This window comes from Mobula birostris, chromosome 16 (genome assembly GCF_030028105.1).
Source record: "Mobula birostris isolate sMobBir1 chromosome 16, sMobBir1.hap1, whole genome shotgun sequence".
In the NCBI taxonomy this organism is placed as follows: Eukaryota; Metazoa; Chordata; class Chondrichthyes; order Myliobatiformes; family Myliobatidae; genus Mobula; species Mobula birostris.
In genome coordinates this window covers 71,759,174-71,785,417 of record NC_092385.1, presented here as the reverse complement: position 1 = coordinate 71,785,417, position 26,244 = coordinate 71,759,174, and the positions used below count along the sequence as shown (strand labels likewise).

The 26,244-nt window shown below is 42.8% G+C and overlaps 1 protein-coding gene across 1 annotated transcript in view; it reads right to left on the bottom strand.

The window, feature by feature from the left end:
* The window catches only part of sema3fb (sema domain, immunoglobulin domain (Ig), short basic domain, secreted, (semaphorin) 3Fb), a 322,410-nt gene that overhangs the window by 20,086 nt on the left and 276,080 nt on the right, over positions 1–26,244 (bottom strand). The window contains exons 12-15 of the mRNA XM_072280824.1: positions 22,078–22,300; positions 20,421–20,509; positions 19,623–19,664; positions 17,443–17,600 (exon numbers count right to left, since the gene is read on the bottom strand). Of these exons, the coding sequence (XP_072136925.1) occupies positions 17,443–17,600; positions 19,623–19,664; positions 20,421–20,509; positions 22,078–22,300 (512 nt within the window). The remainder of the gene's footprint in view (positions 1–17,442; positions 17,601–19,622; positions 19,665–20,420; positions 20,510–22,077; positions 22,301–26,244) is intronic.

Genomic DNA, 26,244 nt, shown 5'->3' with positions numbered 1-26,244 from the left:
ACTTACAATGACCTATTAACCTACCAACCACTACATCATTGAATTCTGGAGAATTGAGTTCATAAGAGTGAAGATTGCAGAACTGAAGGTGCTGTATTTAAATACATGTAGCATTCAGAATAATGTCGATGAACTCGTGGTACAATTACAGATTGGTTGGTATGACATTATGGGCATCTCTGAGTCGTGGCTGAAAGAAGGCCATAGTTAGGAACTTAACATTAAAGAATAAATCTTATATCGCAAGGAGAGGCAGGAAGGCACAGGAGGTTACATGCCTCTATTGGTAAGATATGGAATTACATATTTAGAAAGAGGTGACATAGGGTCAGAGAATGTTGAATCTTTGTGGGAGGAATTAAGAAACTGCAAGGGTAAAAAAACCATTATGGGATCATATATAGGCCTCCAAATAGTGGCCAAGATGTGGGGTTGAGATTGCAAAGGGAGCTGGAAAGGGCATGTAATAAGGGTATTGTCACAATTGCAATGGAGGACTTCAAAATACAAGAGGTTTGGGAAAACCAAGTTGGTGTTGGATAGCAAAAGAGGGAATAATTTGTTGAATGCCTATGAGATGGCTTTTTAGAGCAGTTTGTGTTTGAGCTTTCAAAGAGAAAGGTTATCTTAGATTGGGTGTTGTGTAATAAACCAGATTTTATTAGTTGGCTTAACGTAAAAGAACACTTAGGAGGCAGTAATCATAATATGATTGAATTCATACTGCAGTTTGAGAGGGAGAATCATAAGTCACATGTATCAGTATCACAATGGAATAAAGGGAATTGCAGAGGCATGAGAGTGCAGCTTGCCCAGGTGGATTGGATGAGGATACTGGTGGGAAAGAGAAGTAGTTGAAGTTTCTGGGAATAGTTCACAAGGTGCAGGATAGATATGTCCCACAGAAGAAGAAGTTCTCAAATGGCAGGGTTAGGCAACTGTGACTGACAAGGGAAGTTGAAGATTGCATAAAAGCCAAAGAAAGGGCATATTAGGTAGCAAAAGTGAGTGGGAAGTTGGATGGTTGGGAAGCTTTTAAAATCCAACAAAACGCAACTAAAAAAACTATAACATTGGAAAAGATGAAATATGAGGGAAAACTAGCTGATAATATAAAGCAGGATACTAAAAGTTTTATCAGTTATATAAAAAATAAAAGGGAGGCAAGAGTTGATATTGGACCACTGGAAAATGATGCTGGTGAAGTAGTAATGGAGGACAAAGAAATGGAAGATGAATTTAATAAGTACTCTGCTTCAGTCTTAACTGTGGAAGACACTTGCTGCATGCCGGAGGTCCCTGAGTGTCAGGGGGCAGGAGTGAGTGCCATTGCTATTACAAAGGAAAAAGTGCTAGGCCATCTCAAAGGTCTAAAGGTGGATAGGTCACCTGGACCAGATGAACCACATCCCAGAGTCCTGAGAGAGGTTGCTGAAGAGATAATGGATGCATTGATCATGATCTTTCAAGAATCATTTGATTCTGGCATAGTCCCAGAGGACTGGAAAATTGCAAATACCACTTCACTCTTTAAGAAGGGAGGAAGGCAAAAGTAAGGAAATTATAGGCCAGTTAGTCTAACCTCAGAGATTAGGAAAGTGTTGGAGCCCATTATTAAAGTGAGATTGTGGGGTACTTGGAGACTAATGATAAAATACATCAAAGTCAGCATGATTTCTGTAAAGGGAAATCCTGCCTAATCAATCTGTTAAAATTCTTTGAGGAAATAACAAGGGAGAGGGAGTGAATGTCATATCATTAGATTTTCAGAAGGCATTTGATAAGGTGCCTCACATGACGCTGCTTAACAAGATAAAATCCTATGATGTTACAGGAAAGATACTGGCATGGATAGAGGAATGGGTGACAGGCAGGAGGAAGCTAGTGGGAACAAAAGGTGCCTTTTCTGGCTGGGTGCCAGTAACTAGTGCTGTTCCTCAAGGGTCAGTATTGGGACTGCTGCTTTTCACATTATTTGTCAATGATTTAAATAGCGCAATTGATGGTTCTGTGGCAACGTTTGTGGATGAAACAAAGATAGGTGGAGGGGTAGTATTGCTGAGGAAGCAATGCAATTTCTGCAGGACATAGACAAATTGGAAGAATGGGCAAAAAAGTAGCGGATGAAATATAGTCACAAATAAGAGAAAATCTGCAGATGCTGGGAATCCAAGCAACACATGCACAGCATCTATGGAAAAAAGTACGGTCAACATTTTGTGCTGAGACCCTTCAGCAGGACTGGAGAAAAAGAAGACAAGACTGAATTTAAAAGGTGGGAGGGGAGGGTGTGACGGGATCCTGAATTATCCCTATGAACTGTGCTTTTAAAAAGAGAGAGCGAGAGCTGTACAACACAAACACCTTGTTATTAGAGAGAGAGGCAAAGGCTGCTTTGAGATGGTGTTATGGTTTCTCTGCAGCATGTTTACACTTTTGCAAGGACACCGCCAGCTTCTGTGTTCTTACAGAGAGAGAAGGGAGGAGCTACTTGGACAGCTGGTGTTCAGCGTGGTGAGATAAATAGAAGGTCAGCTGGTAGACACATGGACACATGATCTTGGACACTGGATGAGCTTTGTTGTGCCCACAGAAAGGTGGGGTTTTAGAGGATCGATCAGAGGATCCGATCAGTGGCTCTCGCAGTGTGGAAAAGGTGTGACCGGTGGGAAGTTATCAGAGTGTCCAGCCCTCGCCTGGGTTGATAGCTTTGTCATAGAAAACAGTCCCCTTGTTGTGGTCACATTCGGTGACTTCTAAAGGATTTCAGAGGACAACGGGAAGATCGACAGCATCAGCTCACCTGAAGAACTAAACATCTCTCTCTCTCTCCATCACTACTTAACTAAGTACCACGGACTGAACTGAACTTTACTCATCACCGTAAGACTGTATCTATTTACCCCTAGGCTTGAAGAAGTTTGGTTTCTATATTTCCATACTTATATACATATAATCTTTGCTAACCTGTTTGATATACCTGAATTTATATTACTGTATTGCGTAATTACTAATAAATAGTATTAGTTAATAGCAATACCAGTCCTCAAAGTGTTTTCTATTTCTGCTGACTCTTTAACCCGTCACGGGGTACGTGACAAGGGAGAAACACAAGGTGATAGGTGAAACTGGGAGGGGAAGGGCTGGGAATTTGAATGGTGAAAGAGATACAGGGCTGGTGAAGGGGGATCTAATAGGAGAGGACAGAAGGCCATGGAAGAAAGCAAAACGGGGAGGAGGAGCACCATAGGGAGGCGATGGGCACTCAAGGAGATATGGTGAGAGAGGCAAAAGGGGATGGAGACTGGTAAAGGAGAGGGTGGTGGGGGGGGCCTTAATGGAAGTTCGGGAAATTGATGTTCATGTCATCAGGTTGGAGGCTACCCAGATGGAATATAAAGTGTTGTTCCTCCAACCTGAGTGCGGCCTCATCGCGACAGTAGAAGAGACCATGCATAGACATACCAGAGTGGAATTAAAATGAGTGGCCACTGGGAGATCCTGCTTTCTCTGGCAGATGGAGCATAGGTACTTGGAGAAGCAGTCTCCCAATCTACGTCCGATCTCACCGATATACAGGAGGCCACACCAGGAGCATCAGACACAGTATATGACTCCAACAGACTCACAGAAAGGACTGTTTGTGGCCCTGAGTGGTAGAGAGGGAGGAGGTGTAGCACTTGTTCTGCTTGCAAGGTTAAGTGCCAGGAGGGAGATCAGTGGGGAGGGGGAGGGGATGAATGGACAAGGGAGTTGTGTGGGGAGTTATCCCTGCGGAAAGCAGAAAGTTTGGGATGGAGAGGTAGGGAAAGATGTGCTTGGTGGTGGTATCGCATGAAAGTCGGCCTGTGAGACAGCAGGAGAGTTTAAAAAGCGAGCAGATTAATGGAGCGGGGGATGTAGTAGTGGGAGACAGAGTAGGATGGCTTTGGCTCGAGAGGCTTCAGCAAGCAGAGGCTGAGGATGAGCTTGTTCCTAGTGAGGTGAGGCCGGGTAAGCTCCTTTAATTAACCTAATTAACTTAGAAGTAGGTAATGGATGCAGAAGTTAGGGCAGTCGAGTGCTCCGTTTGCAGTATGTGCGAAGTTAGGGTGAGCACAATTGTTCCTGATGACTACACCTGTAAAAGGTGCATCCAGCTGCAGCTCCTGACAAACCGAGTTAGGGAACCAGAGCTGGATGAACTTCGGATCATTCGGGAGGCAGAGGCAGAGGCAGAAATAAATGGGAGTTACAGGGAGATAGTCACTCCTAAGAGTCAGGAGACAGGTAACTGGGTGACTGTCAGGAGAGGGAAGGGGAATAGACAGAATGAGCAGAGCACCCCTGTGGCCGTTCTCATCAATAGTAAGTATACTGTTTTGGATACTGTTGGTGGGGACGACCTACCAGGGACAAGTTGCAGTGGTCGTGTCTCTGGCATTGAGACTGGACCCTCAGCTCAGAAGGGAAGGAGGGAAAAGAGGAGAGCAGTAGTGATAGGGGATTCGATAGTTAGGGGGACAGATAGGAAGTTCTGTGGGAGTGATCGAAAATCCCGGATGGTCTGTTGCCTCCCTGGTGCCAGGGTCCGCAATATCTCTGATCAAGTTCTCGGTATTCTCAGGAGGGAGGGTGAGCAGCCAGATGTTGTGGTCCATGTAGGGACCAATGACGTGGATAAGAAGGAGGAGGAGGTCCTGCAAAGAGAGTTTAGGGAGTTAGGTGCAAGTTGAAGGACAGGACCTCCAGGGTTGCAATCTCAGGATTGCTACCTGTGCCACGTGCTAGTGAGGCTAGAAATAGGAAGATAATGCAGCTAAATACGTGGCTAAGGAGTTGGTGCAGGAGGGAGGGCTTCATCTTTCTGGACAATTGGGCCTTGTTCCAGGGAAGGTGGGACCTGTTCTGACGGGACGGGATGCAACTGAACTGGAGGGGGACTAACATCCTTGTGGGAAGGTTTGCTAGTGCTGCTCCAGGGGGTTTAAACTAGATTTGCAGGGAGAGGGGAACCAGAGTGTTAGAGCAGGTAGTGAGGTGGAGGAAGATAAAGGTTCATGCAAGAACTGCAAGTATAGTGCATGGAGTAAAGCCAGATCTAACATATAAAGAGGCTTTGAGGAAAGAGAAGCAGAATAAAGGGTGTAAAGGTAGTAAGGTAGAAGGGATAAAGTGCGTGTACTTCAATGCAAGAAGCATCAGGAACAAAGGTGATGAACTGAGAGCTTGGATACATACATGGAATTATGATGTAGTGGCCATTACAGAGACTTGGCTGGCACCAGGGCAGGAAAGGATTCTCAACATTCCTGGATTTCAGTGCTTTAAAAGCGATTGGGGGGGGGGGAGGTGGGGAGGGGAGGAGGGGTGACATTACTGGTCAGGGATAATATTACAGCTACAGAAAGGGTGGATAATGCAGCAGGATCCTCTTTTGAGTCAGTATGGGTGGAAGTCAGGAACAAGAAGGGAGCAGTTACTCTATTGTGAGTATTCTATAGGCCCCCTGGTAGCAGCAGAGATACCGAGGAGCAGATTGGGAGGCAGATTTTGGAAGGATGCAAAAATAACAGGGTTGTTATCATGGGTGACTTTAACCGTCCTTAATATTGATTGGCAGCTGATTAGTTCCAATGGTTTAGATGGGGCAGAGTTTGTTAAGTGTGTCCAGGATGGATTCCTGTCACAATATGTTGACAGGCCAGCGAGGGGGAATGCCATACTAGATCTAGTTTTAGGTAACGAACCGGGTCAGGTCACAGATCTCTCAGTAGTTGAGCATCTGGGGGACAGTGACCGCTGCTCCCTGACCTCTAGCATTATCATGGAAAAGGATAGAATCAGAGAGGGCAGGAAAATTTTGAATTGGGGAAGGGCAAATTATGAGACGATAAGGCTAGAACTTGCGGGTGTGAATTGGGATGATGTTTTTGCAGGGAAGTGCTCCACGAGGCAAGGGAAGAGATTGCTGAGCCTCTGGCAAGGATCTTCATGTCCTCGTTGTCCACAGGAATGGTACCGGAGGATTGGAGGGAGGTGAATGTTGTCCCCTTGTTCAAAAAAGGTAATAGGGATAGTCCAGGCAATTATAGACCAGTGATCCTTACGCCTGTGGTGTGAAAGCTGTTGGAAAAGATTCTTAGAGGTAGGATCTATGGGCATTTAGAGAATCATGGTCTGATCAGGGACAGTCAGCATGGCTTTGTGAAGGGCAGATGGTGTCTCACAAGCCTGATAGAGTTCTTTGAGGAGGTGACCAGGCATATAGATGAGGGTAGTGTAGTGGATGTGATCTATATGGATTTTAGGAATGCATTTGACAAGGTTCCACATGGTAGGCTTATTCAGAAAGTCAGAAGACATGGGATCCAGGGAAATTTGGCCAGGTGGATTCAGAATTGGCTCGCCTGCAGAAAGCAGAAGGTCGTGGTGGAGGGAGTACATTCTGATTGGAGGGTTGTGACTAATGGTGACCCACAAGGATCGGTTCTGGGACCTATGCTTTTCGTGATTTTTATTAACGACCTGGATGTGGGGGTAGGAGGGTGGGTTGGTAAATTTGCAGATGACACAAAGGTTGGTGGTGTTGTAGATAGTGTAGAGGATTGTCAGAGATTGCAGAGAGACATTGATAGGATGCAGAAGTAGGTCGTGATACACTTTGGAAAGACAAACTCCAAGGCAGAGTACAAAGTAAATGGCAGGATACTTGGTAGTGTGGAGGAGCAGAGAGATCTGGGGGTACATGTCCATAGATCCCTGAAAATTGCCTCACAGGTAGATAGGTATGTGGTGTTGGCTTTCATAAGTTGAGGGATAGAGTTTAAGAGTCGCGGGGTAATGATGCAGCTCTGTAAAACTCTGGTTAGGCCACACTTGGAGTACTGTGTCCAGTTCTGGTCACCTCACTATAGGAAGGATGTGGAAGCATTGGAAAGGGTACAGAGGAGATTTACCAGGATGCTGCCTAGTTTAGAAAGTATGCATTATGATCAGAGATTAAGGGAGCTAGGGCTTTACTCTTTGGAGAGAAGGAGGATGAGAGGAGACATGATAGAGGTGTACAAGATAATAAGAGGAATAGATAGAGTGGATAGCCAGCGCCTCTTCCCCAGGGCACCACTGCTCAATACAAGAGGACATGGCTTTAGGGTAAGGGGTGGGAAGTTCAAGGGGGATATTAGAGGAAGGTTTTTTACTCAGAGAGTGGTTGGTGCGTGGAATGCACTGCCTGAGTCAGTGGTGGAGGCAGATACACTCGTGAAGTTTAAGAGACTACTAGACAGGTATATGGAGGAATTTAAGGTGGGGGGTTATAATGGGAGTTAGTGTTTAAGGGTCGGCACAACATTGTGGGCCGAAGGGCCTGTACTGTGCTGTACTATTCTATGTTCTATGTTTCTATCCCATTGGAGAGGGTGAAAGTTGCAAACAATTATTTGCTGGACGTGGAGGCAGATGGGTGGTAGGTGAGGACAAGAGGAACTCTACTCCTGATAGAGTGGCAAGAGGATGGGATGAGAGCAGACATGTATGAAAAGGAAGAGATACGGTTGACAGCAGCGTTGATGGTGGAGGAAGGGAGCCCCTTTCTTTGAAAAAGAAGGATATCTCCTTCATTCTGGAATGAAAAGCCTCATCCTGAGAGCAGATGTGGTGGAGATGGAGGAACTGAGAGAAGGAATGGTGTTTTTGCAAGTAACAGGGTGGGAAAAGCTCTAATCCAGTTGCCGTGAGAGTCAGTGGGTTTATAATAGACATTAGTAGATAAACTGCCTCCAGAGATAGAGACAGAGAAATCAAGAAAGAGGAGGGAGGTACAGAGTTGAGAAATGCACGATAATGCATTTTGATAAAAGGAACAATAGTGCAGACTATTATCTAAATGGGGAGAAAATTAAAACATCAGAGGTGCAAAGGGATTTAGGAGTTCTTATGCAAGATTCTCAGAAAGTTAATTCGCAGGTTCAGTCTGTGGTAAAGAAGGCAAATACAATGTTAACATTTCTTTCAAGGGGAATAGAAAATAAAAGCAAGGAGATAATGCTGAAGCTTTACAAGACATTAGTCAGGCCACACTTAGAGTATTGTCCTGACGAAACAATACTCGAAACGTGAACTGTACCTCTTCCTAGAGATGCTGCCTGGCCTGCTGCATTCACCAGCAACTTTTATGTGTGTTGCTTAGAGTATTGTTAACAGTTTTGGGCCCCTTATCTCATTCAGAAAGGATGTATTGTCATTGGAGAGAGTCCAGAGGAGGTTCAGGAGGATGATTCTGGGAAGGAAGGGGTTAACATATGAGGAGCATTTGGCAGCTTTGGACCTGTACTCAGTGAAATTTAGAAAAAATGTGTGGAGATCTCTTTGAAACCTACTGAATGTTAAAAGGACGAGATAAGCTAGATATGGACAGGATGTTTCCTATAGTGGGGGTATCCAGAATTAGAGGACACAGCCTTGAAACTGAGGGGCATTGAGTTAGCATTAAAACTCGCTACACCAGTGGCACAATAGAAATCCGATCAATTTGCAGCATTAAAAAAATAATCACAGCTCCACTGTGCTTTTTGCAATGACCTCAAACTGTCTTTTTTTCACTATGCTCCTGTCAGGGGAGTGAATTTCCCTTTATTTACTATATGGGAACCTTCATCAGTGGGTTTCAGTTAGACTGACGAGTAAAATTATGCATTAGATCTCACTGCTCGCTGTGACAATGTTACTGTTGGGAAAGAATTTTAATAAATTCAAGATTCTAGATTATTTAATGCAATTTCCTGCAGACAAATGTAAAGAAAACAAAGTAATTGTTACTATAGATCTGATTCAACACAAAAAACACAAAAATAATTTGAAAAACACGATAAATATAAATAAAGATATCTTCTATAATTGATTGTTTATATATCCATAAAGTGAGTCTAGGGCATACATAACACAGAAACATAGAAAACCTACGGCAGAATACAGGCCCTTCGACCCACAAAGCTGTGCCGAACATGTACTTACTTTAGAAATTACCTAGGGTTACCCATAGCCCTCTATTTTTCTAAGCTCCATTTACCTATCCAGGAGTCTCTTAAAAAACCCTATTATATCCACCTCCACCACAGTTGCTGGCAGCCCATTCCACACACTCACCACTCTCTCTGTAAAAAACTTACCCCTGACATCCCCTCTGTACCCACTTCCAAACACCTTAAAACTGTGCCCTCTCCTGTTAGCCATTTCAGCCCTGGGAAAAAGACTCTGATTATCCACACGATCAATGCCTCCCGTCATCTTATACACCTCTATCAGGTCATCTCTCATCTTCCGCTGCTCCAAGGAGAAAAGACTAAGTTCACTTAAACTATTCTTATAAGGCACGCTCCCCAATCCAGGCAACATCCTTGTAAATCTCCTCTGCACCCTTTCTACATCCTTCCTGTAGTGAGGCAACCAGAACTGAGCACAGTAGTGACAGAGACCAGGGTCCTATGTAGCTGTAACATTACCTCTCGGCTCTTAAACTCAAACCCATGGTTGATGAAGGCCAATGGACCGTATGCCTTCTTAACCACACTGTCAACCTGCACAGCAGCTTTGAGTGTCCTATGGACACGGACCCCAAGATCCCTCTGATCCTCCACAATGCCAAGAATCTTACCATTAATACTATATATTCTGCCATCACATTTGACCTACTAAAATGAACCATCTCACACTTACCTGGGCTGAACTCCATCTGCCACTTCTTAGCACAGACATGAGGAAATCTGCAGATGCTGGAAATTCAAGCAACACACTCAAAAAATGCTGGTGAACGCAGCAGGCCAGGATGCTTCGTCCTGACGAAGGGTCTCGGCCCGAAACGTCGACTGTACCTCTTCCTATAGATGCTGCCTGGCCTACTGCGTTCACCAGCAATTTTTATGTGTGTTGTCTATAATCGCCAACATCCTTTTCCATAGTGAATACTGAATCAAAGCATTCATTAAGTAACTCCGCTACCTCGTCCGGTTCCATACACACTTTTCCAGTGTCACACTTGATTGGTCCTATTCTCTCACGTCTTATCCTCTTGCTCTTCACATGTAGAATGCCTTGGAGTTTTCATTAATCCTGCTCACCAAGGTCTTCTCATGGCCCCTTCTGGCTCTCCTAATTTCATTCTTAAGCTTCTTCCTGTTAGCTTTATAATCTTCTAGATCTCCATCATTACCTAGTTTTTTTAACCTTTCATAAGCTTTTCTTTTCTTCTTGACTAGATTTTCAACAGCCTTTGTACACCGTAGTTCCTGTACCCTACCGTCCTTTCCATGTCTCATTGGAATGTACCTATACAGAACATTATGCAAATATCCCCTGAACATTTGCCACATTTCTGCCGTACATTTCCCTGAGAACATCTGTTCTCAATTTATGCTTCCAAGGCGACTGATGGAAAATAATAAAGTAGTGGTGGAGTTAGTGGGTGGAGGTGTTGATCAGTCTTATTGCTTGGGGAAAGTAACTGTGTTTGAGTCTGGTGGTCTTGGTGTGGATGCTATGTAGCCTCCTCCCTGATGGGAATGGGACAAGGTCCATGAGCAAAGTATGTGGGATTCTTCCAGCACCTTTTGTATATATTTTTGCATATATAATAATTTTGTATTTGAATTCACTGGCAGGAAAATCAGCCAAAATTGCTTGGTATTGTGAGCCAGTAGTGCCAAACGAATGGAAATGAAGTTCACATTTCTACTGAGTGATATGAATAGAATCAACTTATTAGTAGCTGTAACATGGACTTGGGTTATTGCTGTCTTATTCATGACCTGTTAGTAGGTAAAAGAAAGTGTGGGACAAAAGAGGGCAATTTAATTCCTGCTGAGGAAGCAATGTGATTGCAGCAGGACTTTGACAAATTGGAAGAATGGGCAAAAAAGTGGCAGATGGAATACAGTGTTGGGAAATGTATGATAATGCATTTTGGTAAAAGGAACAACAGTCAGACAATTAACTAAATGGGGAGAAAATTCAAACATCAGAGGTGCAAAGGGACTTAGAAGTCCTCATGCAAGATTCCCAGAAGGCTAATTCACAAGTTCAGAATGTGGCAAATGCAACGTTGGCATTTATTTCAAGAGGAATAGAATATAAAAGCATGGAGATAATGCTGAAGCTTTATAATTAATCATTAGCATTAATCAGGCTGCACAGTTTTGGGCCTATTATCTCAGAAATGATGTATTGTCATTGGAGAGAGTCCAGAGGAGGTTCACGAGGATGATTCTGGGAATGAAGGGGTTAACAAATGAGGAGCTTTTGACTTGTACTCACTGGAATTTAGAAGAATGTGTGGAGACCTCATTGAAACCTACCGAATGTTGAAAGGACTAGATAAGCTGAATGTGGAGAGGATGTTTCCCATGGTGGGAGTATCCAGAACTAGAGGGCACAGCCTCAAAATCGAGGGGCGGCCTTTGAGAACAGAGGTAAGGAGGAATTCTTTTAGCTGAAGTGTGGTGAATCTGTGGAGTGCTTTGCCACAGAGTGTGACGGAGGCCAAGTCTGTGGGTATACTTAAAGCAAAATTTGATAGTTCCCTGATTGTTCGGAGCATCAAAGAATATAGTGAGAAGGGAGGTGTATGGGGTAGAAGGAGATCTGGGATCAGCCATGGTGAAAAGGTAGAGTGGACTCCATGAACTCAATGGCCTCATTCTGCTCTTTATGGTCTTATTGCTGCTCTCAGAGCTCAGAAATACGTTGCCCCATTTTCTGTACTTCTCCCAACTTATGAATCTCCTGAGATAAACTTCTATATATGCGATTCTGTAGTTGAAAACCACTCATTATAAGTGACATAGATCAACTATATCTCAGTGGTTGTGGGTAGCTTCTGACACAGAGTGCCTGTCTCATAACAGCCATGCAATTTCTAAATAAATTACATATGTGAGATGTTTTAATTTGGAAAACATTCAGTAGCCTAGGCTATCAAACTGGGTTGGAGACACAATAAAATAACCACACAATTCAAAATATCTTTCTATGATTAAAAAAATTGCTTTAAGTTGTTTCATTTAAGTGAAACAACCTAAAACACAAGACAGCAGAAAATAATTAAATGTGTTTAAGTTTGATTAAATAAAGCTTACAAATTACATGAAAATTTTTTGTCATGGCCATTTCTTTCCATTGGTGTCACTGAACATGCCAAGTCTGATCTGTCGCAGGGTCAGCTGTAAGATTTTCCAGCTTATATTTTTCAAGATTCACACAAAGTTTCACGATTGAACGCCTTCAGGCATGCATGGAGAGTAAATTGTCAGGGAAGATAATCTCAGTGGCCATTTCATTAGGTACCATTGAGTGTATGTTCGTGGTCTCCTACCACTACACTTCAATGTTTGACATGTTGTGTATTTCAGAGATGCTCTTCTGCACACCACTGTTGTAATAATCATATAATATAACCATATAACAATTACAGCAAGGAAACAGGCCATCTTGGCCCTTCTATTCCATGCCGAACTCTCACTCTCACCTAGTCCCACCGATCCGCACTTAGCCCATAGCCCTCGATTCCTTTCCTGTCCATATAGCTGTCCAATTTAACTTCAAATGACAATATCGAACCTGCCTCAACCACTTCTGCTGGAAGCTCGTTCCACACAGCCACCACTCTCTGAGTAAAGAAGTTCCCCCTCATGTTACCCCTAAACTTTTGCCCTTTAACTCTCAACTCATGTCCTCTTGTTTGAATCTCCCCCATTCTCAATGGAAAAACCCTATCCACGTCAACTCTATCTATCTTCCTCATAAATTTAAATACCTCTGTCAAGTCCCCCCTCAACCTTCTACATTCCAAAGAATAAAGACCCAACTTGTTCAACCTTTCTCTGTAACTTAGGTGATGAAACCCAGGTAACATTCTAGCAAATCTTCTCTGTACTCTCTCTATTTTGTTGACATTTTTCCTACAATTTGGTGACCAAAACTGTACATAGTACTCCAAATTTGGCCTCACCAATGCCTTGTACAATTTCAACATTACATCCCAACTCCTATACTCAATGCTCTGATTTATAAAGGCCAGCATACCAAAAGCTTTCTTCACCACCCTATCCATGTGAGATTCCACCTTCAGGGAACTATGCACCATTATTCCTAGATCCCTCTGTTCTACTGCATTCTTCAATGCCCTACCATTTACCATGTATGTCCTATTTTGATTAGTCCTTCCAAAATGTAGCATCTCACATTTTTCAGCATTAAACTCCATCTGCCATCTTTCAGTCCACTCTTCTAACTGGCCTAAATCTCTCAGCAAGCTTTGAAAGCCGACTTCATTATCTACATTATCTTAGTATCTTCTGCATACTTACTCATCCAATTTACCATCCCATCATCCACATCATTAATGTATGTGACAAACATTGGACCCAGTACAGATCCCTGAGGCACACCACTAGTCACCGGCCTCCAATCTGACACCCAGTTATCCATCACTACTCTCTGGCGTCTCCTATCCAGCCACTGCTGAATCCATTTTACGACTTCAATATTAATATCTAACGATTGAACCTTCCTAACTAACCTTCCGTGTGGAACCTTGTCAAAGGCCTTTCTGAAGTCCATATAGACAACATCCACTGCTTTAACCTCATCAACTTTCCTAGTAACCTCTTCAAAAAATTCAATAAGATTTGTCAAACATGATCTTCCAGGCACAAATCCATGATGACTGTTCCTAATCAGACACTGTCTATCCAGATAATTATGTATACCATCTCTAAGAATACTTTCCATCAATTTACCCACCGCTGACGTCAAACTCACAAGCCGATAATTGCTAAGTTTACTCTTAGAACCCTTTTTAAACAATGGAACAACATGAGCAATACACCAGTCCTCCGGCACCATCCCCGTTTCTAATGACATTTGAAATATTTCTGTCAGAGCCCCTGCTATTTCCACACTAACTTCCCTCAACGTCCTAGGGAATATCCTGTCAGGACTCAGACTTATCCACTTTTATATTCCTTAAAAGCACCAGTACTTCATCTTCTTTAATCACCGCAGTTTCCATAACTTCCCTACCTGTTTCCCTTATCTTACACAATTCAATATCCTTCTCCTTCTTGAATACTGAAGAAAAGAAATTGTTCAGAATCTCCCCCATTTCTTTTGGCTCCACACATAGCCGTCCACGCTGATTCTCTAAGGGACCAATTTTATCCCTCACTGTCCTTTTGTAATTAATATAACTGTAGGGAAACCCTTTGGATTTATTTTCACCTTACTTGCCAAAGCAACCTTGTATATTCTTTTAGCTTTTCTAATTTCTTTCTTAAGATTCTGTTTTCATTCTTTATATTCCTCGAGCACCTCATTTACTCCCTGCTGCCTATATTTATTGTAGATCTCTCTCTTTTACCGAACCAAGTTTCCAATATCCCTTGAAAACCACGGCTCTCTCAAACTTTTAACCTTTCCTTTCACCCTAATAGGAACATAAAGTTTCTGTACCCTCAAAATTTCACCTCTAAATGACCTCCATTTCTCTATTACATCCTTCCCATAAAACAAATTGTTGCAATCCACTCCTTCTAAATCCTTTCGTATCTCTTCAAAGTTAACCTTTCTTCAAACAAAAATCTCAACCCTGGGTCCAGACCTATCCTTCTCCATAATTATATTGAAACTAATAACATTGTGATCACTGGACCCGAAGTGCTCCCCAACATAAACCTCCGTCACCTGACCTATCTCATTCCCCAATAGGAGATCCAACACTGCCTCTTCTCTAGTTGGTACCTCGATATATTGCTGCAAAAAACTATCCTGCACACATTTTACAAACTCCAAACCATCCAGCCCTTTTACAGTATAGGCTTCCCAGTCTATGTGAGGAAAATTAAAATCTCCCACAATCACAACCTTGTGCTTACTACAAATATCTGCTATCTCCTTACAAATTTGCTCCTCCAATTCTCACTCCCCATTTGGTGGTCTATAATACACCTCAATAAGTGTTACTACACCTTTCCCATTCCTTAATTCCACCCAAATAGCCTCCCTAGACGAGCCCTCTAATCTATCCTGCCAGAGCACCGCTGTAATATTTTCTTTGACAAGCAATGCAACACCTCCCCCTTTTGTCCCTCCGATTCTATCACACCTGAAGCAATTAAATCCAGGAATATTTAGTTGCCAATCACACCCCTCCTGTAACCATTTTTCACTAATAGCTACCACATCATACTTCCAGGTATCAATCCATGCTTTAAGCTCATCCACCTTTCTTATAATACTTCTAGCATTAAAATAAATGCATTTAAGAAATTTTCCACCTCTTACTCTCTGTTTATCACTAACGGTGCAAACAACTTTACTATTTTCTTTTTCTTCCTTTTCCCCAACATCTGTTCCTACACTCTGGTTCCCCTCCCCCCTCGTGTCTAGTTTAAATCCACTGGAGCCTCTCTAGCAAACCTACCTGCAAGAATATTTGTCCCCCTCCAGTTCAGATGTAAACCGCCCTGCCGGAACAGGTCCCACCTTCCCTGGAAAACTGCCCAATTATCTATAAATCTGAAGCCCTCCCTCCTGCACCATGTCTTCAGCCACGTGTTGATCTGCTCTACCTTACTATTTCTAAACCTGCCTGCACCCGCCTGTGTGGTTATTTGAGTTACTGTCACCTTCCTGTGAGCTTGAACCAGTCTGGCCATTCCCCTCTAACCTTTTTCATTCACAGGGTATTTTTGCCCACAAAGCTACCACCTACTGGACTTTTTTTGTTTTTTGCACCATTCTCTGTAAACTCTAGAGATGATTCTGTGCGAAAATCCCAGGAGATCAGCAGTTTCTGAGATAGTCAAACCAACCCGCCTGGCACCAACAATCATTCCATGGTCAAAGTCACTTAGATCACATTTCTTCCCCAGTCTGATGTTTGTCTGATAATATATTTAACTTTGAACTTTGAAGTTTGAGGAGGTGGATTCGATTGCTTTTCCTGGCACCCACAGCAATTTCATATTAAGAGTGTTTGGCATCAAGTTTATAGTTTAAGGGCGTATAAGTTGTAAAGACCAAGAAAGAATCAAGATTGTTAAGCCAAAAAATGGGATAGGAGTGGGAGGAAAGGATGAATAAAACTCTGGAGGAACTCAGCAGGTCAGGCAGCATCCATGGAGAGGAATGAACAGTTAACGTTTCAGGCTGAGACCCTTCATCAGGACTGGAATGGAAGGGGGAGAATCCACAATAAGAAGGTGGGAAGGTAGGTGATAGGTGTCCTGAATCCCAAAACACGGACTGTTTTTCTCTCTGCATAGATGCTCCCTGACCTGTTGATCTCCTCCAGCGTTTTGCGTGTGTTGCTTCAGATTTCCAGCATCTGCAGAACTCTCCACACCCCTGCCCACCTCTACTTCATCATTTCCTGTCAGTCACCTTATGTACAGACTGTGCCTAGCGTCAATTTGTTGATATACAGCCAATCTGTGGATATGATCTATCTTAAGCATTTATGTTTATTGTAATGTTCTTTATTTTATTGAGTTTTTTTGTGTTGCATTGGATCCGGAGTAATAATTATTTTGTTTTCCTTTACACTTGTGCACTGGAAATTGCATTAAACAGTCTTGAATCTTGAATCTTCCCCACCCAACTCCCACCCCTCCATGTGCGGTGGTGGTACGAGTTCATCTTGTGCTCCCTCGCCACAGCACCAAGCTTCAGTGCATCCCTCAGCCTGTACTCCGGCAGCTTGGACTGGGCCGGTCTGTAGCATTCCCTTACAGACATCAGTGGAGAACCAACAGATTTCAAGTAGTCCAAAGTTGATGATCTTCTAAGCACCACTTCATGCCTGTCTCTTTGTGTGACCCCAGGAACAGCCCATAGCTGTTTCTGTTACGCTGCTGCTGAGGATGAACTGGAACATGGGTCCTTGCATCGGTTTCCACACCCTCTTCGCAAATCCACAATCTGCTTTGAGGTGGGGAAGGGAGTTCTTTTTCCTTGTAATTCATACGTTCTCTGAGGCGACCACAACCTTGTCGTGGTTTAGAGGTTTGTGTGCTTCAATGACCTGGAGAGCTATGCTGGCTGGAGTCAGGGCTTTAAGCTTTGACTCTTGGTATGGTCAGCCATGTCAAACAGGTCAAAGGGTAGAGGTCAGACTAAGAGTGGTCCACCAGTCGTCCAGGTTCAGGGGTCCAGCTCAGGACTACCAACCCTGACTGGTGAAAACAAAATTGTTATTTAAACAGCAATGAAGATTCCTTCTGTGTGGCCGAGGGCAGACAGAGAACGAGGAGCTTCATTGCTGCCCTAAACACCAGTGGCATAACAGTTAATTAATGAAGCAATGTAATAATTCACCCATGGAGCCAACACTAGGCTCTTTGTGGCTGGTATAGGTGTTGACAAATCCACAACCCACTTTAGCCCACGGAGAGACCCTCAGCCTCTTACCTTTTGGATGATGCCAGGTATCTGGAACAAGCCTTGCCATCCCAGGCACAGTATGGGTCCCTGGCAAGGCAGCAGTCAGCACATGCCTCTCCATAGACATCACAGCGGTGTAGGGTGACCTGGGTAATGCCTAAAGCAGAGCCAATGTACAGCTGTTGCTGTAAAAGAATAAAAAAAAGTAAGACTTAAGTCTCTGAAGAGGTTTAAGATTAGAGCAAGAAGGAGAGATGCTTCATAAATCTCCTATCCTATCCTAGCCCATCAGATTATTCACTTTAAGGCACAATAGAACACAGACATAAATTTAACATGTGGAAGAACTAATCAAACATGCATGATGTGCTCCACACTCAAGATGCTGAAGAAACTCAGCAAGTCCGACAGCATCTAAGGAAGTGTCCCTGATGAAGGTTGTCAGTCTGAAATGATGACTATTTATTCCAGTCAATAGATGCTGCTTGACTTAGAACATAGAACATCATTTAGAACAGTGGAGCAGAGTACAGGCCTTCTCTCTCCACATACCTACCACTCTGTGTAAAAAATGTACCCCTCATATTCCCCCTTATACTTTCTTTCAAGCACCCTAAAATTATGTCCCCTCATAATAGCCATTTCTGCTCTGGGTAAAACTGTCTGGCTGTCTAGTTGATCTTAGTCTCTTATCATCTTGTACACTTCTATCAATTCACTTCTCATCCTCCTTCACTACAAAGAGAAAAGTCTTAGCTCCTCAATCTATTCCCATAAATATGCTCTTAAAACCAGGAAGCATCTTCATAAAACCACTCTTCCATGTCTCCTGATTTTCTGAATGAGCCTACCATGGGGAATCTTGTCAAATGCCTTACCAAAAACCATATCACCACATTGACTACTCTACCTTCATCAATTTGTTTGTTACTTCCTCAAAGAATTTAATGAAGCTCATGTGACATGACCTGCGCCTCGCAAAGACATGCTAACTATCGCTAATCAGACTAGGCTTCTCCAAATGCTTGTAAATCCTGTCCCTAAGAATCCCCTCCAGTAATATTCCCACTACTGACGTAGCAATCACTGGTTTATAATTCCCAGCATTATCTTGTTCCCTTTTTTGAACAAAGGAATAACATTTGACACCCTCCAATCTTCTGGTATTACTCCTGTAGCCAGTGAGCATCAGAGATCATTGCCAAAGGTGCTGATTCTTTGCCCTCTCTCTTGGTTGCTAAGCTCCTCCAGCATATTTTGCGTGTTGCTAAGACTTCCAGCATCAGACAAATTTTTTTGTGTTTATGCCGAATGTGCTAGTGCTAATGCCTGTCACTGTATATCATGAACTCATTGGGAAATGTGCCTCTGAATCAGATGGTATGGCTTCAGAACCCCTCAAGAGACATCCATTTCCCAAACCCCAGGCTGATGCTTTCAAGCACTGCAGGAACTATAGAGGGAAGTAGATCCTTCATGTCAACCTGAGATTTTTTTCTGCTTGGTATCTGATCAGAAATACAGTGCTTCTGACAGAGCCACACTCCTCCTGAACAGTTCTGAAAAAAGGGCCAGCAATATCATGAAGGGTCTCACACACCCTGCTCATGGACAGTTGGACCTACTCTCATCAGGGAGGAGGCTACGAAGCGTCCACACCAGGACCACCAGACACAAAAGCAGTTACTTTCCCCAAGCAGTAAAGCTGATCAACATCTCCACCCACTAACTCAGCCATCCACACCTCCAACCAACATTACTTTATTATTTCCTGTCAGTCCCCTAATATACAGATACTCTTGTGCCCAGAGTCACATTATGTATGTACATAAAATCAATGTATATAAGCTATCTTATGTATTTATATTTATTGTGTGTGCGTTTATTTTAATGCTCCTTTACATTTGTATACTGGAAATGACATTGAACAATGTTGAACTATACGTGGAACTGTAGTGAGCTGTTTAGACCCATCAGCTTCACTATTCAATAAAAATGCAATAGGACTTCTGGTTCAGTGCTTTCTTAGCTTATCCCATTATTCAGTGAATAAGAATTTAAATTCTCTAAGCTTTATTAAAGAACATTTCAAGTTTTTGTTCCATTATTTAAAGCATGGAACTAATTCTTTAATTTGATTTTCTTCCATTAAACTGTACCACAATTTGAGAATTTAGGAATCAAACAAGTAACTGAGGAGTCCTCACCCTTTTGGAGGAGATCTTCATTGTCTTTACTTGGGTTGGCATCTGAAAGATTCAACACAGCAACTTATCAACACATGACAGACGCACAAAAGGTAAGCACAACCCCACTGGTTCAATTCAATTGCAACTTTAATTATGATTTTTATCTCTTCTAGTGCCTGTTGTAGTTAGGAAGATAAGTAACCTTGATTAACCTTCTTTCTCCCTGCTCCTGCTGGGATTTGGTATAAGGGAAAAGTATTGCAGGGACAAGGTGTCTATGACTCACTAAGTCTCTACTGAACATCACCACCCATTGAGACTAATCCTCCATTAATGTTCCCACATTCTCATCAGCTCTGAACTGTGTTTCTACCATCAGGGGAGAGGTATAAGAACTTGAAGACCCACACTCAACATTATAAGAACAGCTTCTTCCCCTCCTTTACAGCTTCATTTTTATTCCTCTTTTACTCTATTTATTTACAGTATTTATGTAACTTATGGTAATTTTTATGACATACACTGCACTGCTGTCACAAAACAATAAATTTGTTTCTATAAAATTTCCCAATTCTAATTCTGATTCTTATTTATGTATTTAGAGATAAGGGGTGGAACAGGCTCTTCCAGTCTCACAAGCCGCATCGCCAGCAACCCACCTCTTTAACCCTAGCCTAATCACAGGAAAATTTACAATGACCAATTAACCTACAAACTGGTACATCTTTGGACTGTGGGAGGAAACCGGAGCATTCCAGCCTCTTTTAAAATGCAGCAACTGTACTTCTGGCTAAGATCAAGAAAGTTAACAATGACCTTGAAGACCTCGACCTCTTCAAGAATAAGTTCCTCAGTCTCCATGTCATCTTTGGGCAACACGATCACTTTCTGCACTGTTCCCCGATCTGCAAAGGGAAAAGCAAATAGGAGGCTGTATGAGTTGCAGTGAAGGATTTCACCATTTCCTGTAAGCTCACTTGGGATATTATTGGGATGTTGGAAACTCAAGAAGGCAGCATCCATCATTACGAACCCTCACCATCCAGGACTTGCCCTCTTCTCATTGCTACCATCAAGGAAGAGGTACAGAACCCTGAAGATCCACAGTTAGCATTTCAGGAATAGCCTCTTCCCTCTGCTATCAGATTTCCAGATGTTCCATGAACACTTCAACACTACCTCGCTAGTTTTTTTTTTGCACAAATTATTTCATTATTTGTTGATCAATTGTTAGTTATAGTAATCTGCTGTGCCTGGACAGCCATAAAGCAACAATTTTCAAGATACTCCAATAATTTCTCCACCCTCCTCCCACCTTCTTATTCTGGCTTCTGCTTCCTTCCTTCCCAATGCCAATGAAGAATCACAGCCTGAAATGTCCTCTATTTATCCACCTGCATAGATGCTGCCTGACCTAATGAGTTTCTCCAGCATTTTATATGTATTGCTCTAGATTTACAGAATCTGCAGAATTTCTTGTGTTTAAAATTGCATGACTATTGTCAGTAACAACAAACCTAATTCTGATTTTGAATCGGAGAGCCATCAGACTTTCCAGCTCAGGGCATGCAATGGAGATTATGTGAAAGTCACAGGAGAATATACAATACTGACTATTGTCTATGACATAGAAGGTGGTTTTGATTTGACAAATCAGGTGGATGGCAAGCAATTCAGCTGCTGTTGTCAATATTCAGAGGAAATAAGGAACCCCCAGTTTAACAACATTCTGGGGGGGCACTACACTCTACATAAACTGCTTTGGCTTAAGGAGGAAACTTTGAGACATCTTCTCCAGAGGAACTATAAATAAGGAATTAAAATTGTTTATGAGGTTCTTGTCCCAAGAATATATTAAAGAATGTTTAGTCACAGTTCAGTTATTCTGAAATCAGTCCACGGTCATTTTGGACCAATATGGAGCGCAGTTGTGGCTGTTTTCTGAGACCTGTTTCTACTTATTTTAATGGAGCCATGTTCTGAATGGAATGCAGTTTGTAGTTGTTATTATCTTGTATGTTTAGTTCAAGCAATTGATGGAGAATTTCTACTCCGGTGTGGTTTAACACTCAGAGAACAGGGCTTCAAATCATCTCAGTCAAATATTAGTCTATGATATGCATCTTTAGTGGGGATTGATGGTTTGAGATTTCACTAAACTTTATGAGACAAGGTACTTTCTGATGAGGTCATCTTCCCCCTTCGCCTCAGTTTGACCTGAAGGTCTATTTTTGCTCCTTTTTGTAAATCAATATAGCCCCAATACAATTGTTTGCGATTTTCAGCGGCCTTTCATGTGACAATGTGTTCCGACACAGCAGACTATTTCTAATTTAATGATTTTAATACAATCTTGTTCTAGATTACCCTCTCAAGGAAACACTTTTACATTATTGACTATCCTATGCCCTACCTACAGCCTCCCATGTAACCTGGATAGGAAAGAGTTAGCTTTCCAAGTCGGTTCCATTACCTGTGCCAAGGAAAAGCACCTCATATCGTCCATCGGCGGCATCCACCTGGTCCACAGTGATGGTGGTGAATTCGTAGGCCACGTTAGTTCTGACCACTAGAGGGCGCTTGTGCACTGGGTAGATGGCATTGTACATGGTGGGATGGTTCCTCATGAAGTTAATCACTTCATCAGGGTAGTCTTTCGTAGATTTCATCGAGGGTGTGAAGGTGCCTCCAGGACACTGCAAAACATGATTGAAAGGAAAAATCCTCAGTACGAAAGTAGCAATGTTTTGATCTATACTATCCATACCTAGTACTGGGTCAGTAGGTAAGTGCTCTCAGGGTTTGGTCATAGAGGGCTGTGAGATCAAGTCCTCCTCTAGAAATATGAGCACATGGTCTGCAAAATAGTGCAGCATGTTGGAAGTGCTTTCTGAGGGAGACATTAAACTTGCAAATGTCTTGGCTAGAGTAACACACAAAATGCTGGAGGAACTCTGTGGCTCAGGCAGCATCTATGCAGAGAAGTAAACAGTCTAGGTTCTGGGCTGAGACCCTTCATTAGGTCCTAGGAAGGGTCATGAGTCCTAATGAAGGGTTTCGTCCCAAAATATTGACTGATAATTTCTCTCCATAGATGCTGGCTGACCTGCTGAGTTTCTCCAGCACTGTGTGTGTGTTATTCTGGATTTTCAGCATCTGATGAATCTCTTGTGAGTTTTGGTGAAAATTTATCCTTCAAGGGGGCATAATCTTAAGAAAGTATAGGGGGGATGTTAAAGGTAGATTTCTTACATAGAGAGTAGTGGGTGTGAGGAACGCGTTTGCTGAGGTGCTGGTAGAGACAGATACATTAGGGACATTGAATTGCATCTTAGATAGGCATATGGATGGCAGGGTCATTGGGAAAGAAAGAGTTAGATGGATCTTAGTGTGGGATAAAAAGTCAGCATAAAACCATGGGCCAAAGAGCCTGTACTGTACAGTAAACTTCTATGTTCTATTTTCTCAATGGAGGGACTGATGTCCATGAATTGGTGAATGGGGGAACTGATGTTCATGAGTTGGTGAATGGAGGGACTGATTTCCATGAATTGGTGAATGGTGGAACTGATGTCCATGAGTTGGTGAATGGAGGAACTGATGTCCATAAGTTGGTGAATGGAGGGACTGATGTCCATGAATTGGTGAATGGAGGAACTGATGTCCATGAGTTGGTGAATGGAGGGACTGATGTCCATGAGTTGGTGAATGGAGGAACTGATGTCCATGAGTTGGTGAATGGACGAATTTTGGTGATAATATCTAGGAATACTGAACTGGCATTGAGGAGTTTTAGTTGTTAAAGGGGAACCATTTAAAAGGCAGTTTATTGCATGTATCACTCTGTTTCATTATAAGAGATTGAAAAGGTTTGGTTTGTCACCAAAGACTCTAGCAAATCTCTACAGATGTACAGTGGAGGGCATTCTGACTGGCTGCATCACTGCCTGCCATGAAAGCTCAAATGCACAGGTTTGGAAAAATCTGTAGAGGATGAAGACTCAGCCAGCTGCATCATGGGAACGAGCCTCCACACCATCGAGAGCACCTTCAAAAGGTGATGCCTCAGGAAGGAGCATCTGTCATTAATGACCGTCACCATCAAGGGCATCCCCTCTTCTCATCAGAGGGGAAGTACAGGAGCCAGAAGACACACGCTCAATGTTTTAGGAACAGTGTCTTCCTTGCCACCATCAAAGTTCTGAATGGTCCATGAACCCATGAACACTACCTTGCTATTTTGTTCTCATTTGGCAGTATTTATTAATTATATATTTTATATTGTAAATTGTAGAAATTTTTTAAAATATACATTATTTATTGATTAGCTTATTTAGAGATACAATGTGGAATCGGCCCTTCTGGCCCTTTGAGCCGTACTGCCCAGCAACCCCTGACCACCCCGGTTTGACCCTAACCTAATCATGGGACAGTTTACACTGACCAATTAACCTACTGATCAGTATGTCTTTACACTGTGGGAGGAAACCGGAGGACCCAGAGAAATCCACGCATTCCACGGGGAGGATGTACGAGGTCTCCACACAGACAACACTGGGACTGATCTCCGAGCTCTGGCACCCCCAGCTGTAACAGCATCATGGTAACTGCTATGTTACCATGTGCCCTATATTGTGCCACAAAACAACACAAATATTCACAATGAACCTGATCCCGATTATAATTGAATGAGGTGTGAAAGGTCAGTATGAGTACATTTATTTGTCCTCAACATCAATATAAAATATTCTCAATCAATGCCAGAAAGGATACTCAAATTCCAATCTCAGTGATCTGAAGGAACAACATATCTGACACTGTAGAGTCACACCTGCTGAGTCTGGGTTTAGACACTACACACTCATTCTCTTAGGAAAGAAAGAAAGGCACTTCCAGAATGTGCCAATAAAGATAGAAAGTGTACAGTGGAGAGTCACAAGGATGTCGGCGGGACTTGAGGATCTGAATATATGGGAAAAGGTTGAATAAGTTAGGACTTTATTTCCTGGGGTGTAGGAAAAGGGGAAGAAATCTGATAGATGTATACAAAATTATGGGACATATAGATAGAGTTAATGTAAGCAGGCTTTTTCCTCTGAGGTTGTGTGAGACTAGAACTAGAGGTCATAGGTTAAGGGTGAAAGGTGAAATATCTAAGGGGGATCTGATGGGGTACTTCTTTACTCAGAGGGAGGTGTGAGTGTGGAACCATCTGCCGTGGAAGAGATGAATGCAGGTTTGATTGTAACATTTAAGAGAATTTTGGTTAAGTACATGGATGGGAAAGGTATCAGGGGTTATGGACCAAGTGTGGGTTCATCGGACTAGGCAGAATAACAGTTTGTCACAAACTAGATGAGACAAAGGGCCTGGTTCTACGCTGTAGTGCTCTTTGACTCTATGTTACAAGATGCTTTTAGGCCAGCAAAGGGCTTCTGGTGTACTATTACTCCAGTACTTGCCACAATAAAGTACTGCTAGCCACAGTAGCATAGTGGTTAGCATAAAGCTAATACAGCTTGGGACATTGGAACTGGGAGTTCAATCTGAGTATCCTCTATAAGAAAGTTTGTACATTCTTCCTCTGTGTGTGTAGGTTTCCTCTGGGTGCTCTGGTTTCCTCCCACAGTCCAAAGACGTACTGGTTGGCAGGTTAATTAGTCATTGTAAATCGTCCCGTGTTTAGGTTAGGGTTGAAATTGGGATTGTTGGAGGTTTGCTGGGATGGAACAGCTTGAAGGACTGGAAGGGTCTGTTCTGCACTGTATCTCTACGTAAGTAAATCTGGTTGCTGATGCTACTAATGGTGCAGGGGTTTAGCACAGCAGGTGCTCAGAGGGGTGTGGAGTCCTGAAGAAGGAAAGGTAATAACCGCTAGTTAAAACTTGGAAGCAAGAGGATGTTATTTAACTTTCAATTGGTCCTCCTATTAGAGGCAGTTTTCCCTCACTGAAAGGGTGCAGAGATTTACCATGATGCTGCCTGCACTGCAGAGCAAGATCGAGCGAGCTGGGGCTTTTCTCCTTCGACTGAAGAAGGTCGAGAGATGACCTGATGGAAGTGTACATGATAATAAATACCTCAGAGACCCCCAAACACCCCAAGTTAATAAATACCATAGATAGAGTGGACAGACAGAGAATTTTCCTTAGGAGATAAATGGCTAATACCAGGGGCCATAATTTTAAAGTGATTGGAGAGAAATATAAGGCGATGTCAGATGTACGTTCTTACACAGAGAATGCCCAAGAGCGGCGGTAGAGGTAGAAACATTAGGCGCATTTAAGAGACTCTTAGAATGGCACATGGATAATAGCAAAATGGAGGGCTATGTAGGAGGGAAGGATTACATAGATTTTAGAGGGGGTTAAAAGGTTGGCACAACATGACGGGATGAAGGGCCTGCGCTGTGGTATAGTGTTCTATTCTATAACTGCTACCTGGATTCTTCAGTAAATGCCCTCTTTCAGGGAGTGTGAACACCCTGGCTGTGAATTGTGCAGCGGGGAGGAAGCTATGGAGACGATGTTACAGAAAGAAAGGAGTTCCAGAGCATCAGTGGAGGGCAACAATTCTGTGCTGCCAGAAAATTGATTCTTTCTCCTCCAGACTGGCAGGTGGAGCATTATCACGAACCCTA